Source organism: Trichomycterus rosablanca, chromosome 5, assembly GCF_030014385.1.
Source record: "Trichomycterus rosablanca isolate fTriRos1 chromosome 5, fTriRos1.hap1, whole genome shotgun sequence".
NCBI lineage: Eukaryota > Metazoa > Chordata > Actinopteri > Siluriformes > Trichomycteridae > Trichomycterus > Trichomycterus rosablanca.
Window position 1 is genome coordinate 763,968 of NC_085992.1, and position 17,500 is coordinate 781,467.

General features: G+C 49.6%; 1 protein-coding gene across 1 annotated transcript in view; it reads left to right on the forward strand.

Annotated features, from left to right (window-relative positions):
• Positions 1-17,500, forward strand: part of uso1 (USO1 vesicle transport factor) — a 30,153-nt gene that overhangs the window by 10,669 nt on the left and 1,984 nt on the right. Inside the window, exons 14-23 of the mRNA XM_062995465.1 lie at positions 2,464-2,574; positions 3,487-3,605; positions 5,262-5,443; positions 5,534-5,655; positions 5,926-6,064; positions 6,878-7,011; positions 7,502-7,564; positions 7,650-7,748; positions 8,956-9,054; positions 13,225-13,440. Of these exons, the coding sequence (XP_062851535.1) occupies positions 2,464-2,574; positions 3,487-3,605; positions 5,262-5,443; positions 5,534-5,655; positions 5,926-6,064; positions 6,878-7,011; positions 7,502-7,564; positions 7,650-7,748; positions 8,956-9,054; positions 13,225-13,440 (1,284 nt within the window). The remainder of the gene's footprint in view (positions 1-2,463; positions 2,575-3,486; positions 3,606-5,261; positions 5,444-5,533; positions 5,656-5,925; positions 6,065-6,877; positions 7,012-7,501; positions 7,565-7,649; positions 7,749-8,955; positions 9,055-13,224; positions 13,441-17,500) is intronic.

The window sequence follows — 17,500 nt, forward strand, 5'->3', positions numbered from 1 at the left end:
ATCTATTAGTCCTTTAAAAAATTTAATTTAGAATCTGATTTAATCTTCTTTTATTCTAGCACTAAACTGTAGGTGATAATAATCTAACCCAGAACTAAATGTAAACAGGGTTTATGTTCATATGATCACATTCTCAGGTGCTCCATATTAAACAGAGTGCAGCTCGTGTTCATGCTGTTCTGTACACACAGCAACGTGCTTCACCTTATAGCAGAGATAAAATAGTTAGATGTAGCCGCGTCTCATTAAGTCCAGCGTACGGTAACGACAGGACGAGCCCCGATCCTAACCTCCACATTCACTCAACACTCACTGCACATTCTAAACCATGTAAACACGGTGCTGAGTGTTACGCTGTTACCGGCGCATTCACACCAGAAGCTTTTTGTGCTCTGATTACGAAGCGTAATGAAACGATATAGACGTGCAGCACGGCGCCGGTGCTGCTGTGGTACCATCAAAGCTTCACACAGTGACCAAACCAGCGCTTAGTTCTGTACCAGGTTTAAGTATCACCAAACTTTGGATGATTTGGGTCGTGGAGAACTTTGATCTGTTATTTGAAAGCTCTACAATCGTCCTCTGACGGCTGCAGACGGTGTTTTTTAAGGCGGCGCTTAATGCCGGTGACCGGAGCAGATACGACTGAGGTCCTGCACACGGCGAGTAGTGCTGAGGGAATCATATGAACGCTTATATGAACGGAGACGCTGTAGAAATTAAACAGGATCATTTATAAACGTAGTTTTAAACACGATGCATCGATACATAGATGTCATCGACTAGGTGGACCAATCACGGCAGCCCTAGTACAGGATTAGTAATCAAAAGGTCTCTGGTTCAGTCCCCATCACTGTTGGGCCCTCTAGCAAGGCCCTCAATCCTCGATTGCTTAGACAATACACTGTTGCTGTAAGTCGCTGTGGATTAAAGCGTCTGTAAATGTAAATTATGTGATTATGTTGAAGCTGATTGGATGAAGCGGTGTAGTAATCAGTCTGGCACAGTGTACCCAGAATACTTGATTGGTTGGATTTGGTTGTGAGCGTATGAGGAGCTGGAACACGGTGTGATCGGGCTGATTTTGGTTAGATGAAGAACGCGGTAAAATACGCTAGCACACCAGAGATGGGATCTCGAATACATCGCATCGGCTTCTGTTCATCCAGGTAGGAAGCCGGATAGGGAGCTCATAACTGCTGCAATCACGCCCTCCGCTGGCTGTTTGATGGTGCTGCACAGAATCGAGGAATCTCCGCATATGAACTCGCCTCGTGCGGGTGAACAGATGCAGTCGGGTACTGCTCACGTGTCGGAGGGGGCGTGTGTCGGACTCGCTCTCCTCAATCGAAACGGGGGTCAGCACCAGTAGAGAGGAAGCGTAACTCAATCGGAACACAGCATTGGAACACAGGATGGTGCTCGGTGCTGTCATTCCCCTCCTGTCCTGTAGGTGGCAGCTCGGCGGGTGGAACCTCTCTCTCTCTGTCTGTTCTGTAGAGTGAAGACCGTTAGACTTTCTAACAGTTCTGATTATTTTGTCTTTGTGCGTCTGTTGTTTGTTGTTCTGTGTGTTTGTCCTCATTGGAGACGGAAACCGAAAAGGTGAAGATCGTTCGATATATTTCTGCCATTATTTCTATTCTTAAGGACCTTCCCTAAACTGTTGCTGCAAAATTAAAAGCATATTTCATTTATATGATTGATTTATTACACCTGTTAGTGACAGTTGTGCCAGAAATGCATAAATTCACGGGGCAGTGGTAGCTCAGTGGTTAAGGTACTTGACTAGTAATCCAAAGGTTGCCGGTTCGAGCCCCATCACCGCCAAGTTGCCACTGTTGGGCCCCTGAGCAAAACTCTTAACCCTGGATAAAAGCGTCTGCTAAACGCCGAAAATGTAAATGTTAATTCAGTGATTATTCGGGGCGTCCCAATACTTTTGGTCATATGGTGTATATTTTTGTATACGTTGTGTATGAGGATTTCTATAATGATGCACGTTTAGAGAACCAGCATGACGTCCAACCGCTTGTGCATCGTTCTGCTGTCATGTCATGCTCGTATCTGGCAACCCTAAACATGCCGGCACGTACAGGCTTAGAAGATAAGAGTGAAGCTGAAGAACACTCCAGGTTTTGTTTCTGTAGATTAAACATTCTGACACATCTGAGTTCCTGTAATATTGATCATGAGTTGCTGTGTGTATATTTTTGACCCAAATCCAGAGAGAGAGAGAGAGAGTTTGGATGAAGTAGTTAGTAAGTAAGACTGCTGTAAAATCCAGGTTCCGTTCAGTGCCGTTGCTGGAACACCAGTCATGGAGTTCAGGGAACTAATACAGTCAGAATTCCCTGAACTCTTCCATGAGCTGCTTGTTTGTTTATACTGTGTGTAACACTGTGTGTGTGTGTGTGTGTGTGTGTGTGTGTGTGTGTGTGTGTGTGTGTGTGTTGTACACAGGGCAGTAAGGTGCAGACCAGGGTGGGTCTCCTGATGTTGCTCAGTACCTGGATGAGTAACTGCCCCATCGCCGTCACTCACTTCCTGCACAACCAGGAGAACGTTCCCTTCGTATCCTTCCCTAAACAGGAACCATTGTTAACTGGAACCGTGTGGTTAGATTCGAGGTCCAGGCCTCATTAGCAGCGGTCGCCTACCAATCTCGAGTCTCGGGTTCGAGTGTCGGTGGTGCTATCGACCTGTCCGGACAGACACAATTGGCAGGAACACATTTTGGAGAAGTGGCTTGAATACGAATGCTGCTGCTGCAACAGCGACCCCTACTGTCTGGTCGAGGCACCTGCACAAGGGGGTGGAAGAAGACAGAAAGTGTAGTGTGCTGCTAACGGGTTCTGTACAACCGCAGGTCACCAGGGTGCACGAGGGAATTGAGCATATCCAAATTTGCAGAAGAAGGAACAGAGAACATGTCCACCTCACTACCGGAAAATAAAGTCAAGCTGTACTACCACCGACGCTGGGACTCCCGGCTTAGCTCTGTTACCGGTCGGCAGGGCGCCCCCTAGCGGGCACGATCGGCGGTGCAGATCGGTCGTGTGGGAAAAGACGGGACTAAAAAGTGGGCGTGGTCTTGGGCTCTGTGTAAGGACCCTGGTTGGTAGGTCGAGGCGCCTGTACAGAAGTGGAGGAACGTGGAGATCGGCGCGTGACTCTCCACCGAAGTACGGGGGGGTTACAAAGGGGTCGGAGGGAGGGCGTGTCAGGAGAATATACCCTCCTTGTACACCATCAGGGTCTCCAGCAGAGGAAGGGAACTGGCTACGACTAAACTGGGAGAAAAGGGGAGAAAATGCAGAAATAGAAAACATAAACAGATAGAGACATAAACCTAAATAAATAAATAAGAACCAATGGCCGTAGAGCCGGGCGGAGTTTTTGAAGGCGTGTTTACGACCCGTCCCATGTTGTTTTCTGAGGAAGCACCTCAGCGTTAGAGTCGCGGTTCCTTAACGCTGCGTGCAGCTGACGGCTCAGATTTCGGAGAACCTGGGCGAGGACGAGCGGCTGGTTCAGGGTCTGTGTGCTCTGCTGCTGGGGATCTGCATCTACTACAACGACAACTCGCTGGAGAACTACACCAAGTACGTACGGGTCCACGTCCTTCATCCGTTACGCTCTGTATAACGCACCAAGCACTTGTGCCGCGTCAGGCTCGCAGCTTTTGAGCTCCTCCAGTGAGACGAACTGTTTGATACGAGGCGGTAAAAGCGACTCTTAGCGTGACTTACTGTAGTGAAACGGCGAGTGAGGAATGTGATTAGTGGAGGAACTTATGAGCAGTAATAATGAAGAGAAGTTTAGTGCTCCTGTCTCCTTCTTTTACTACATTAAACCACGTTAAGCTTTATTCTGAACCAGGGCTGTCACACGATTCAAATGTTTAATCGAGATGAACAACGATTAAAGAACCAAATTAATCACGATTAATCGACTGCAAACATAACGAAGCAAAATTTGAACAGTTATGCACATTTTTATTGCAAGAAAATGTTTACCAATTAAAAAAATTATGATTAGACCTAAATTATGTTTAGAAAGCCAGTCAGTGCTTATATAGAGTTGTTAACAGCTCCCATCTTTCAGTCAGTTATTTAAAACAACAAGTCTGTTCACATTATCTGGTAAAAGTGAGGATCTTTACCTGTTCGTAACCCTGCTACTGGGTACTATATGAACCATTTCTAGATGCAACACGTATAACGTCATGTAGACCCACATCGTTAACTATGTTAAAGCGTTTATACAGTCCACTGTGATCCATGTAACAGCAGTGTTTGTGATGTTCCCACGGCGTGTACAGTTCATGCGCTTTCCATCCAAATTCCTCTGAAATACAGTTAGGTAATAAAGTCTGATCTCATTTAGCCTGTAACGCGTATCCGTGCGCTCAGACGCCCGACGAGGCAAATCCGCGGCTCTGACCAAAGATGATATTAAAGCGTCAAGTAATAACTGTAATTTTGTCTAGTGATGGTTTCTCACGCTTTTTGAAAACAAAAATTTCCGCGATATGTAGCAGCAGCAGCAGCAGCAGCAGCTCGAGTCGTTTGTAACTCACGACTGCAAACTGGAGAAAGAGCCTTGTTATCGTTATACAGTATAAACACGATATTACCGTGTTAAAGCAGCGCACATTACCACAGTGACGTATGTGCAAAGTGGCACAAACAGCCCAGTAAAAATCGTTTGATTAAGAATTGTATTTTCTATTAATTTTTTTAAATTAACGCAGTTAACGACAGCCCGACAAGCTGGAGCTGTAACACAAGTTTAAAAGTGAAACAGGGAGGAGAATCCAGATAAACACAGATACATGTGGAGCTGTAACCCTGGATCTGCACCTTATTCCACACTGATGCAGATTCAGATCAGATTCTCGAGCTTCTGAGAAACGGTGAGAATCAGAATCAGCTTCTCCCAGAGTCTAAAACGCTTCTGGTTCAAAATAAAGCTTAACGTGGTTTAATGTAGTAAAAGAAGGAGACAGGAGCACTAAACTTCTCTTCATTATTACTGCTCATAAGTTCCTCCACTAATCACATTCCTCACTCGCCGTTTTACTACAATAAGTCACGCTAAGTTTCGTTCGTACGGCCCGAGTCGCTTTTACCGCCTCGTATCAAACGGTTCGTCTCATTGGAGGAGCTTTGATGAGGTCAGCGAACAGCTCCTCGTGTGAATGCGTGTGATGCGAGTGCTGAGAGCTTCTCACGCCGTTTCTTCTCCGTGTCCTGCAGAGAGAAGCTGAAGCAGCTGATAGAGAAGCGGATCGGGAAGGAGAACTTCGTGGAGAAGCTTGGCTTCATCACCAAACACGAGCTGTACTCACGAGCGGCTCAGAAACCTCAGCCGGCGTTCTCCTCACCGGAGCACATGCTGTTCGACCACGAGTTCACCAAACTGGTCAAGGAGCTGGAGGGTCAGTACGCTCGCCTCGCCACGCCCGGCTGGGTGAGGAACGTGAGGAGGGGTTCCTGACGTGTGTGTGTGTGTGTGTGTGTGTGTGTAGGTGTGATCACCAAGGCGGTGCACAAATCCACCGAGGAGGAGAAGAAGGAGGAGGAGGTGAAGAAGACCCTGGAGCAGCACGACAGCATCGTCACTCAGTACAAGGAACTGATCCGAGAACAGGTAACACGTCAGACGCGCCCCAGTGGGTATGTTCAGTGAGACTGGAGGAGTGAGTGGTGTCCTACCCTGCAACCTGAGGTCAAGGACTTGCAGTAGGGAAGTGGATATGACTCAGATTAGGAGAAAAATGAGGGAAACTGCAAAACAACTAGAAAACTCCTGCACATTTCAAAGCTTTAAAAAGCGTTCTGATTTAATACCTCTGTGTGTGTGTGTGTGTGTGTGTGTGTGTGTGTGTGTGTGTGTGTGTGTGTGTGTGTGTGTGTGCAGGACACTGAGATAAACGAGCTGAAGGAGCAGTTATCATCATTAACGTGTCAGAAGGATCAGATGGAGAACACCATCACTCACCAGCTCTCTCAGATCCAACAGCATAAAGACCAGTACAACATCCTCAAACTCAAACTGGGTAACACACACACGCACACACTGCACACACACACACTGCGCACACACACACACACACGCGCACACACTCTGTATACACACACACACTGTATACACACAACATAAAGACTACACACACACTGTATACACACACTATACACACTGCATAAACACTGCACAATGCATTCGTACTACAGATGCACACTGCCTAAACACTACAAACACGCACTGCTTAACACACTGAAGCACACACTGCATACACACTGGAAACAGGCACACTGCATTGTATACACACTACAAATACACACTGCAGACACACACGCAGTACATAACACGCTGCACACACTACACACGCTGCGAACATGCACACTGCATTCATCCTACAGATACACACTGCATAAACTTTGCAAACACACACTACATAACACTGAACACACTGTATACACACTGTATACACACTGAAACACACACTGTATACACACAACAGCAGTGCAGTGAGTTTAGAGGCTCCAGCTCGCAAAATCAGCACCTCAGAACTGGACTGAAGTTTGTCGCTGATCACATGACCAAACATTTAACAGCAGCAGAACGCCTCTGTTCTGAATTACATTTAACCTGCCTACCAACCTTGGCAAGAGACCACTGTTCCTTATACTTTTGTATTAGGTGTAGTCAGTGGGCACAGAGAAGTCGGCAGGTGTTTCCCCTCCATCGCGTTCTCCATAAGCACAGGCGTCTGTATATTGTCGAAAGCGACGATGCGCTTGCGGTTCGAGGTGCGTCGGGATGCAGACGGCTGAGCCCTGACGTGTTTGTGCCCTCTCCCCGTGTGCAGGTAAGGACGGAGGAGGATCTCAGGCTGACGTTCAGGTGAACGGTGTGCAGGTAGAGGAGCTGGAGGAGTTACGGAGGCAGAACGCGCTCCTGCAGGCGCAGCTCGCCGAAAGAGACGTCCTCGTCAACACAGTGGTGGGTTTGTACTCCGGAGAGTCAAAAGTATGTGGACGCTACAGATAATTACCAGCGGTACTAGTTAGATACGTGAAATGAGGTGCTCGGGTGGCGCTCGCTCATCGCTGAGGAGGGGTTCGGCTCTCGTGTTTCAGCCCGAGGGATGAAGCATTGCATCGGGTTCTCCTTGCTGCTGGTCTAGGATTTAAGAAGAGCAAAGTAGAGTAGAGAACCCATCCCTGGTAAGCTGTATGTTTGTTGCTGCTGCGACAGTGACCCCTGCTGTCTGGTGGAGGCAGTGTCGGTGTAAACAAACACCCCGACGGCTTCATGTGTGCCGGATCGTCCTCGGCGGTGTGTGAAACTGAGCGTGAACGTTGTGGGTTCTTCAGTAGGTCATCAGCGGCGACCGTGTTCGTTCCCTGACGGTAGAGGAGTGAGAGGAAGCGAGCGGTGAGTGAGACGCTGTGTGTGAGGTGATCTGTGTATTTTGTGTTTCTGTGAGCAGAAAGCAGAAGGAGCTTCATCAGCAGAACCAGCAGCTGCTCCAGAAAACACGGAATTACTCAAGGTACGAGTGTGTGTGTGTGTGTGTGTGGAACCATGAGGAGTGTGTGCAGTGTGCTGAGTGTGTGTGTGTGTGTTACTGTGTACAGGAAGTAGAAGCTCTGAGGGTGCAGGTTGAGAATCAGCATGCTGAGATCTCACAGCTCCACACTGAGAGAGAGGAACTACAGAGAAGAACCCAGACTGAGGTGAGAACCTGCACCACTCACACACCAGGGGGCGCTGGTGTTACACACTCACTTAATTAGTCAAGTCGAGTCAACTTTATTTATATAGCGCTCTTTACAATAGACATTGTCTCAAAGCAACTTTACAGAATCCAGGACCAACAGATACAAAAACCCCTGTTGAGCAAGCCGAGGGCGACTGTGGCAAGGAAAAACTCCCTGAAAATTACAGGAAGAAACCTTGAGAGGAACCAGACTCAGCAGGTCCTTCTTGGGTGGCCTGGAGGAAACTTTAAATAAATACATGATTTACACAGAGCATACAAACACAGAATTAAATGATCTAAAAGTTATAACTGGTAATAAATAAATAAATAAATAATAATAGAGTTATTATCCGCTCTAGTCTTTAATAAAGTCTGTATTGAGTTCTTGACATTCTTGGTGCAATTACTCCAGACCCGTCACATCCGGCAGGAGCAGCATCGTTGTCCCGGCAGTCTCGACTTTAATCCTTAACCTCGGCGGGTAAACAGGTTTCCATCAGAATGCCCTCGGGGTAAAACAACAGAGAATGTAGTTAATAATGTACAATGCTAGTTGACAAACAGTTTTACAGAGAGTTTTAGACTCCGGCAGCCCTAATTATTACAGCATAACTAAAAGGGAGAGCGAGCAGGTAACAAGGTCATGAAGGCTTTCACAGGACATCAGCGCCCATCTCCCCACCGTCATCAAACCTGAGTGATCGGATAAGAGAGGCAGAACGACAGCAACCCAACATCCCTGATCACCTTAAGTTTCTATGACCAAGAACCCCCAAGCTCTGCTCCTCTGTCTATACTAATCAAAAGCCTGAGAAAATAAATATGTTTTCAGTCTAGACTTAAACATTGAGACGTATCCGAATCCCGATCAGAGGCAGGAAGATTATTCCAGAGTTGTGGAGCTTTGTAAGAAAATGCTCTTCCACCAGCTGTGGTCTTTTTAATTCTAGGAACTATAAGTAACCCTGCATCTTGTGAGTGAAGTGGACGCGCTGGGCTGTAGTGATTAATAAGTTCACTGAATTACACACAATCCCATAATATCCTGTAGGTGAGTGTGTGCACACCACTGCTCACTACGGGGTTCTAGTGTGGGACTGACTGGGGGTGGTGGTGATAGGGTTGCTGGTCTGTAGGGTGTGTGTGTAACGGTGTGTAACGGTGTGTTTGTTCCTGTACAGGCGGCTACAGTCAGTGATGGAGACGACACACACACAGCTAAACACACAGAACTGGAGACCAGACTATCAACACACACACAAGAAACACAACGACTACAGGTACACACACACACACTCTTACTACACACACACACACACACACACACACTTACTCTTACTACATTCACACACTCTCACACACACACTCTCTCTCTTTCTCTCTCACACACACACACACACATTCACACTCACATACTCACACACTCACACAACGACTACAGGTACACACACACTCACACACTTAAACACACACACACTCAAACTTACACACACTCTCACACACACACACACACACACACTCACACTCACACAACAACTACAGGTACTCACACTCACACACTCTCAAAGCAGACACTTTTATTCATAGCCACTTACAGTTGTGACTGAATCCAGTGCAAGCATTTGTTTGTTAGGGGCCTTCCTCAGGGGCCCAACAGTGCCATCTTGGTAGTGTAGGGGCCTGAATCCTAAATCTAATAGTCCAATCACTGACCACTGAGCAGCCACGGCCCTACACAGTCTATGGTATCTGTAAAGCACCAGCCTGACCAGTGGCTCTGTGGTGGGCAGGTGTGTTAGACCGCTGAACCACCCACATACCTGTACCCAGCAATGTACCCGCCCACATACCTGTACCCAGCAATGTACCCGCCCACATACCTGTACCCAGCAATGTACCCGCCCACATACCTGTACCCAGCAATGTACCCGCCCACATACCTGTACCCAGCAACGTCCCCTCCCGTGTCCCCGCCCACATACCTGTACCCAGCAACGTACCCGCCCACATACCTGTACCCAGCAATGTACCCGCCCACATACCTGTACCCAGCAATGTACCCGCCCACATACCTGTACCCAGCAATGTACCCGCCCACATACCTGTACCCAGCAACGTCCCCTCCCGTGTCCCCGCCCACATACCTGTACCCAGCAACGTACCCGCCCACATACCTGTACCCAGCAACGTCCCCTCCCGTGTCCCCGCCCACATACCTGTACCCAGCAACGTACCCGCCCACATACCTGTACCCAGCAATGTACCCGCCCACATACCTGTACCCAGCAATGTACCCGCCCACATACCTGTACCCAGCAATGTACCCGCCCACATACCTGTACCCAGCAATGTACCCGCCCACATACCTGTACCCAGCAACGTACCCGCCCACATACCTGTACCCAGCAACGTACCCGCCCACATACCTGTACCCAGCAATGTACCCGCCCACATACCTGTACCCAGCAATGTACCCGCCCACATACCTGTACCCAGCAATGTACCCGCCCACATACCTGTACCCAGCAACGTCCCCTCCCGTGTCCCCGCCCACATACCTGTACCCAGCAACGTACCCGCCCACATACCTGTACCCAGCAATGTACCCGCCCACATACCTGTACCCAGCAACGTCCCCTCCCGTGTCCCCGCCCACATACCTGTACCCAGCAACGTCCCCGCCCATGTCCCCGCCCACATACCTGTACCCAGCAACGTACCCTCCCATGTCCCCGCCCACATACCCTGCCCACATACCCTGCCCACATACCCTGCCCACATACCCAGCAACGTACCCTCCCGTGTCCCCGCCCACATACCTGTACCCAGCAACGTACCCGCCCATGTCCCCGCCCACATACCTGTACCCAGCAACGTACCCTCCCATGTCCCCGCCCACATACCTGTACCCAGCAACGTCCCCTCCCGTGTCCCCGCCCACATACCTGTACCCAGCAACGTCCCCGCCCATGTCCCCGCCCACATACCCTGCCCACATACCATCCCCACATACCCAGCAACGTACCCTCCCGTGTCCCCGCCCACATACCTGTACCCAGCAACGTACCCGCCCATGTCCCCGCCCACATACCTGTACCCAGCAACGTACCCTCCCATGTCCCCGCCCACATACCTGTACCCAGCAACGTCCCCTCCCGTGTCCCCGCCCACATACCTGTACCCAGCAACGTCCCCGCCCATGTCCCCGCCCACATACCCTGCCCACATACCATCCCCACATACCCAGCAACGTACCCTCCCGTGTCCCCGCCCACATACCTGTACCCAGCAACGTACCCGCCCATGTCCCCGCCCACATACCTGTACCCAGCAACGTACCCTCCCATGTCCCCGCCCACATACCTGTACCCAGCAACGTACCCTCCCGTATCCCCGCCCACATACCTGTACCCAGCAACGTACCCGCCCATGTCCCCGCCCACATACCTGTACCCAGCAACGTACCCTCCCATGTCCCCGCCCACATACCTGTACCCAGCAACGTACCCTCCCATGTCCCCGCCCACATACCTGTACCCAGCAACGTACCCTCCCATGTCCCCGCCCACATACCTGTACCCAGCAACGTACCCTCCCGTATCCCCGCCCACATACCTGTACCCAGCAATGTACCCGCCATGTCCCCGCCCACATACCTGTACCCAGCAACGTACCCGCCCATGTCCCCGCCCACATACCTGTACCCAGCAACGTACCCGCCCATGTCCCCGCCCACATACCTGTACCCAGCAACGTACCCGCCCATGTCCCCGCCCACATACCTGTACCCAGCAACGTACCCGCCCATGTCCCCGCCCACATACCTGTACCCAGCAACGTACCCGCCCATGTCCCCGCCCACATACCTGTACCCAGCAACGTACCCTCCCATGTCCCCACCCACATACCTGTACCCAGCAACGTACCCTCCCATGTCCCCGCCCACATACCTGTACCCAGCAACGTACCCTCCCATGTCCCCACCCACATACCTGTACCCAGCAACGTACCCGCCCATGTCCCCGCCCACATACCTGTACCCAGCAACGTACCCGCCCATGTCCCCGCCCACATACCTGTACCCAGCAACGTACCCGCCCATGTCCCCGCCCACATACCTGTACCCAGCAACGTACCCGCCCATGTCCCCGCCCACATACCTGTACCCAGCAACGTACCCTCCCATGTCCCCGCCCACATACCTGTACCCAGCAACGTACCCGCCCATGTCCCCGCCCACATACCTGTACCCAGCAACGTACCCGCCCATGTCCCCGCCCACATACCTGTACCCAGCAACGTACCCGCCCATGTCCCCGCCCACATACCTGTACCCAGCAACGTACCCGCCCATGTCCCCGCCCACATACCTGTACCCAGCAACGTACCCGCCCATGTCCCCACCCACATACCTGTACCCAGCAACGTACCCTCCCATGTCCCCGCCCACATACCTGTACCCAGCAACGTACCCTCCCATGTCCCCGCCCACATACCTGTACCCAGAAACGTACCCGCCCATGTCCCCGCCCACATATCTGTACCCAGCAATGTACCCGCCCGTGTCCCCGCCCACATACCTGTACCCAGCAATGTACCCGCCCGTGTCCCCGCCCGTGTCCCCGCCCACATACCTGTACCCAGCAACGTACCCGCCCATGTCCCCGCCCACATACCTGTACCCAGCAACGTACCCGCCCATGTCCCCGCCCACATACCTGTACCCAGCAACGTACCCTCCCATGTCCCCGCCCACATACCTGTACCCAGCAACGTACCCTCCCATGTCCCCGCCCACATACCTGTACCCAGCAACGTACCCTCCCATGTCCCCGCCCACATACCTGTACCCAGCAACGTACCCGCCCATGTCCCCGCCCACATACCTGTACCCAGCAATGTACCCCCCCGTGTCCCCGCCCACATACCTGTACCCAGCAATGTACCCGCCCATGTCCCCGCCCACATACCTGTACCCAGCAACGTACCCGCCCATGTCCCCGCCCACATACCTGTACCCAGCAACGTACCAGCCCATGTCCCCGCCCACATACCTGTACCCAGCAACGTACCCTCCCGTATCCCCGCCCACATACCTGTACCCAGCAACGTACCCGCCCATGTCCCCGCCCACATACCTGTACCCAGCAACGTACCCTCCCGTATCCCCGCCCACATACCTGTACCCAGCAACGTACCCTCCCATGTCCCCACCCACATACCTGTACCCAGCAACGTACCCTCCCATGTCCCCGCCCACATACCTGTACCCAGCAACGTACCCGCCCATGTCCCCGCCCATATACCTGTACCCAGCAACGTACCCGCCCATGTCCCCACCCACCAGCTTATTTTCTGGTGTCTGAATTATCACGACACCATAACACGTCTAATGAAGAGAAGTTGTGTTTTCACCTCAGTGCTCACCGTGTGTGTGTGTGTGATCTCAGGAGGAGCTGCGGGCTCTGCTGGAGAGCAAGGTGCATATGGAGAAGGAGCTAGCGGCGGCTAACAGTACGGCGGCGATCCTGCAGGCGGAGAAGGAGAAGCTGCAGCAGGACGTGAGTGAATCTAAGAAGGAGCAGGACGATCTACTGATGCTGCTGGCTGATCAGGACCAGAAGATCTTCTCACTCAAACAGAGACTCAAAGATCTGGGACAGACGGTAACCACACCTTCATCATCATCATCATCTATATATATTCTCACTTATTTTCTACTGTTAAGAGGCTACTGCATCCCCCATTTGACTCTTGTCCCGCTTCACGGGAGCTTTGTAATTCTTTTTTGACATTTTTTGAGGATAGGGTCTCTACTATTTATAAGACTTTATCAAATTCTACAAATCAAACTCCGTTTACTGTTCCTTCACTCTCTTCTCCTAGTTCTCTGTCATCTTTCACTGCTGTCGACTCTTCTGCTACTTTAAAGATCTTGGCCGCTTCAAAGCCCACTACCTCATTTCTTGACCCCGCTCCCACTTACAGTGTATCACAAAAGTGAGTACACCCCTCACATTTCTGCAGATATTTAAGTATATCTTTTCATGGGACAACACTGACAAAATGACACTTTGACACAATGAAAAGTAGTCTGTGTGCAGCTTATATAACAGTGTAAATTTATTCTTCCCTCAAAATAACTCAATATACAGCCATTAATGTCTAAACCACCGGCAACAAAAGTGAGTACACCCCTTAGTGAAAGTTCCTGAAGTGTCAATATTTTGTGTGGCCACCATTATTTCCCAGAACTGCCTTAACTCTCCTGGGCATGGAGTTTACCAGAGCTTCACAGGTTGCCACTGGAATGCTTTTCCACTCCTCCATGACGACATCACGGAGCTGGCGGATATTCGAGACTTTGCGCTCCTCCACCTTCCGCTTGAGGATGCCCCAAAGATGTTCTATTGGGTTTAGGTCTGGAGACATGCTTGGCCAGTCCATCACCTTTACCCTCAGCCTCTTCAATAAAGCAGTGGTCGTCTTAGAGGTGTGTTTGGGGTCATTATCATGCTGGAACACTGCCCTGCGACCCAGTTTCCGGAGGGAGGGGATCATGCTCTGCTTCAGTATTTCACAGTACATATTGGAGTTCATGTGTCCCTCAATGAAATGTAACTCCCCAACACCTGCTGCACTCATGCAGCCCCAGACCATGGCATTCCCACCACCATGCTTGACTGTAGGCATGACACACTTATCTTTGTACTCCTCACCTGATTGCCGCCACACATGCTTGAGACCATCTGAACCAAACAAATTAATCTTGGTCTCATCAGACCATAGGACATGGTTCCAGTAATCCATGTCCTTTGTTGACATGTCTTCAGCAAACTGTTTGCGGGCTTTCTTGTGTAGAGACTTCAGAAGAGGCTTCCTTCTGGGGTGACAGCCATGCAGACCAATTTGATGTAGTGTGCGGCGTATGGTCTGAGCACTGACAGGCTGACCCCCCACCTTTTCAATCTCTGCAGCAATGCTGACAGCACTCCTGCGCCTATCTTTCAAAGACAGCAGTTGGATGTGACGCTGAGCACGTGCACTCAGCTTCTTTGGACGACCAACGCGAGGTCTGTTCTGAGTGGACCCTGCTCTTTTAAAACGCTGGATGATCTTGGCCACTGTGCTGCAGCTCAGTTTCAGGGTGTTGGCAATCTTCTTGTAGCCTTGGCCATCTTCATGTAGCGCAACAATTCGTCTTTTAAGATCCTCAGAGAGTTCTTTGCCATGAGGTGCCATATTGGAACTTTCAGTGACCAGTATGAGAGAGTGTGAGAGCTGTACTACTAAATTGAACACACCTGCTCCCTATGCACACCTGAGACCTAGTAACACTAACAAATCACATCACATTTTGAAGGGAAAATGACAAGCAGTGCTCAATTTGGACATTTAGGGGTGTAGTCTCTTAGGGGTGTACTCACTTTTGTTGCCGGTGGTTTAGACATTAATGGCTGTATATTGAGTTATTTTGAGGGAAGAATAAATTTACACTGTTATATAAGCTGCACACAGACTACTTTTCATTGTGTCAAAGTGTCATTTTGTCAGTGTTGTCCCATGAAAAGATATACTTAAATATCTGCAGAAATGTGAGGGGTGTACTCACTTTTGTGATACACTGTATCTTCTGAAATCCTGTGGTTCGCTCTTAGCTGCTCCTATCTGTCATCTTGTCAATCTCTCACTCTCTTCTGGTTCTGTCCCATCTGATCTTAAAACTGCCGCTGTCACTCCCATCCTAAAGAAACCGGGTCTGGACAGATCTGTGTTAAACAACTTCAGACCAATCTCGAATCCTCCATTCCTTTCTAAGGTTCTCGAAAAAGTCGTGGCTTCTCAGCTTCTTGACTTTATGAGCACAAATAATCTATTTGAAACTTTCCAGTCGGGTTTTCGTTCCCAACACAGCGCTGAGACTGCTCTACTCTATGTGCTGAACGATCTAATACGTTCCTCGGACTCTGGTTTTGTCTCGTCTCTTCTTCTTTTAGATCTCTCTGCTGCTTTCGATACGGTTAACCACAACATCCTTCTGTCTCGTCTGTCTGATATTGGGATTTCTGGCATTGTACTCTCCTGGTTCAAATCCTATCTATCTGACAGGCATTTCTTCATTCGCTTGGGTAATCACATTTCCGACACTGCTTTGGTGAAACAAGGGGTACCGCAAGGCTCTGTACTGGGGCCTCTTCTTTTTATTATTTACATCTTTCCACTTGGTTCCATCATACGCAGACACGGTCTTAACTTTCACTGCTACGCAGATGATACCCAGCTCTACCTTGCCTTCAAACCATCCATCTCTTTTCCTCCCGCCTCGCTCACCTTGTGTATCCAGGAACTTCAATCCTGGCTGCATTCAAATTTCTTGCTGCTTAATCCCCTTAAGACTGAGCTTCTTTTAAAGCACTTCATGGTCTCGCCCCCGCCTATCTTACTAACCTTCTCACACATCACACACCATCACGCAAACTAAGGTCGTCAGACACGAATCAACTCTCTGTTCCTAGATTTAGGATGTCCACTATGGGCGGCAGATCCTTCAGCGTTGCCGCCCCAACACTCTGGAACTCTCTGCCCTCGACTCTTTGCTCTATTTCTTCTCTTTCTGCTTTCAAGGTGTCTCTAAAAACCCATCTCTTCTCACAACATTTTCATTCTACTTCTTGAACTTATATCTCTAACCTATCCTTACTCACTGTCGGTCTGTTTTTGTTTTGTTTTTGTTTTGTTTTTGTTTTGCCTTGTCTTGTTTTGCGTGTTGTCGTTTGTTTTCACTTTTTATTACTGTACAGCGACCTTGAGCTTGGTGAAAGGCGCTATATAAGTTGAACTTATTATTATTATTATATATATATATGCACATTATGGTCAGAAGTATGTGGACACCTGATCTTTACCTTGTTGAGGATCCTGTTCCTAAATCACAGTGTCTGGAGCTGCACCCTCCACCCCTCTCACCTAGACATTCCACAAGAGGTCCGAACATTTCCAGAAGATCTGGTACTAATGTTTCGTGAGAAGATCTGGTGCACAGTTGATGTTCTAATTCGTCCCACAGGTGTTCCGTGGGGCTGTGATCAGTCCTCTATGCAGGCTGAAGTTCTTCCGAACCATGTCTGTATGGACGTGGCTTTGTTCTTCAGAGCTCAGTGAGGCTGAAACAGGAACCTGGACCCAGGTCCTTCCCCAAACTGTTTAATTTTACAGTATATACAGTGTATCACAAAAGTGAGTACACCCCTCACATTTCTGCAGATATTTAAGTATATCTTTTCATGGGACAACACTGACAAAATGACACTTTGACACAATGAAAAGTAGTCTGTGTGCAGCTTATATAACAGTGTAAATTTATTCTTCCCTCAAAATAACTCAATATACAGCCATTAATGTCTAAACCACCAGCAACAAAAGTGAGTACACCCCTTAGTGAAAGTTCCTGAAGTGTCAATATTTTGTGTGGCCACCATTATTTCCCAGAACTGCCTTAACTCTTCTGGGCATGGAGTTTACCAGAGCTTCACAGGTTGCCACTGGAATGCTTTTCCACTCCTCCATGACGACATCACGGAGCTGGCGGATATTCGAGACTTTGCGCTCCTCCACCTTCCGCTTGAGGATGCCCCAAAGATGTTCTATTGGGTTTAGGTCTGGAGACATGCTTGGCCAGTCCATCACCTTTACCCTCAGCCTCTTCAATAAAGCAGTGGTCGTCTT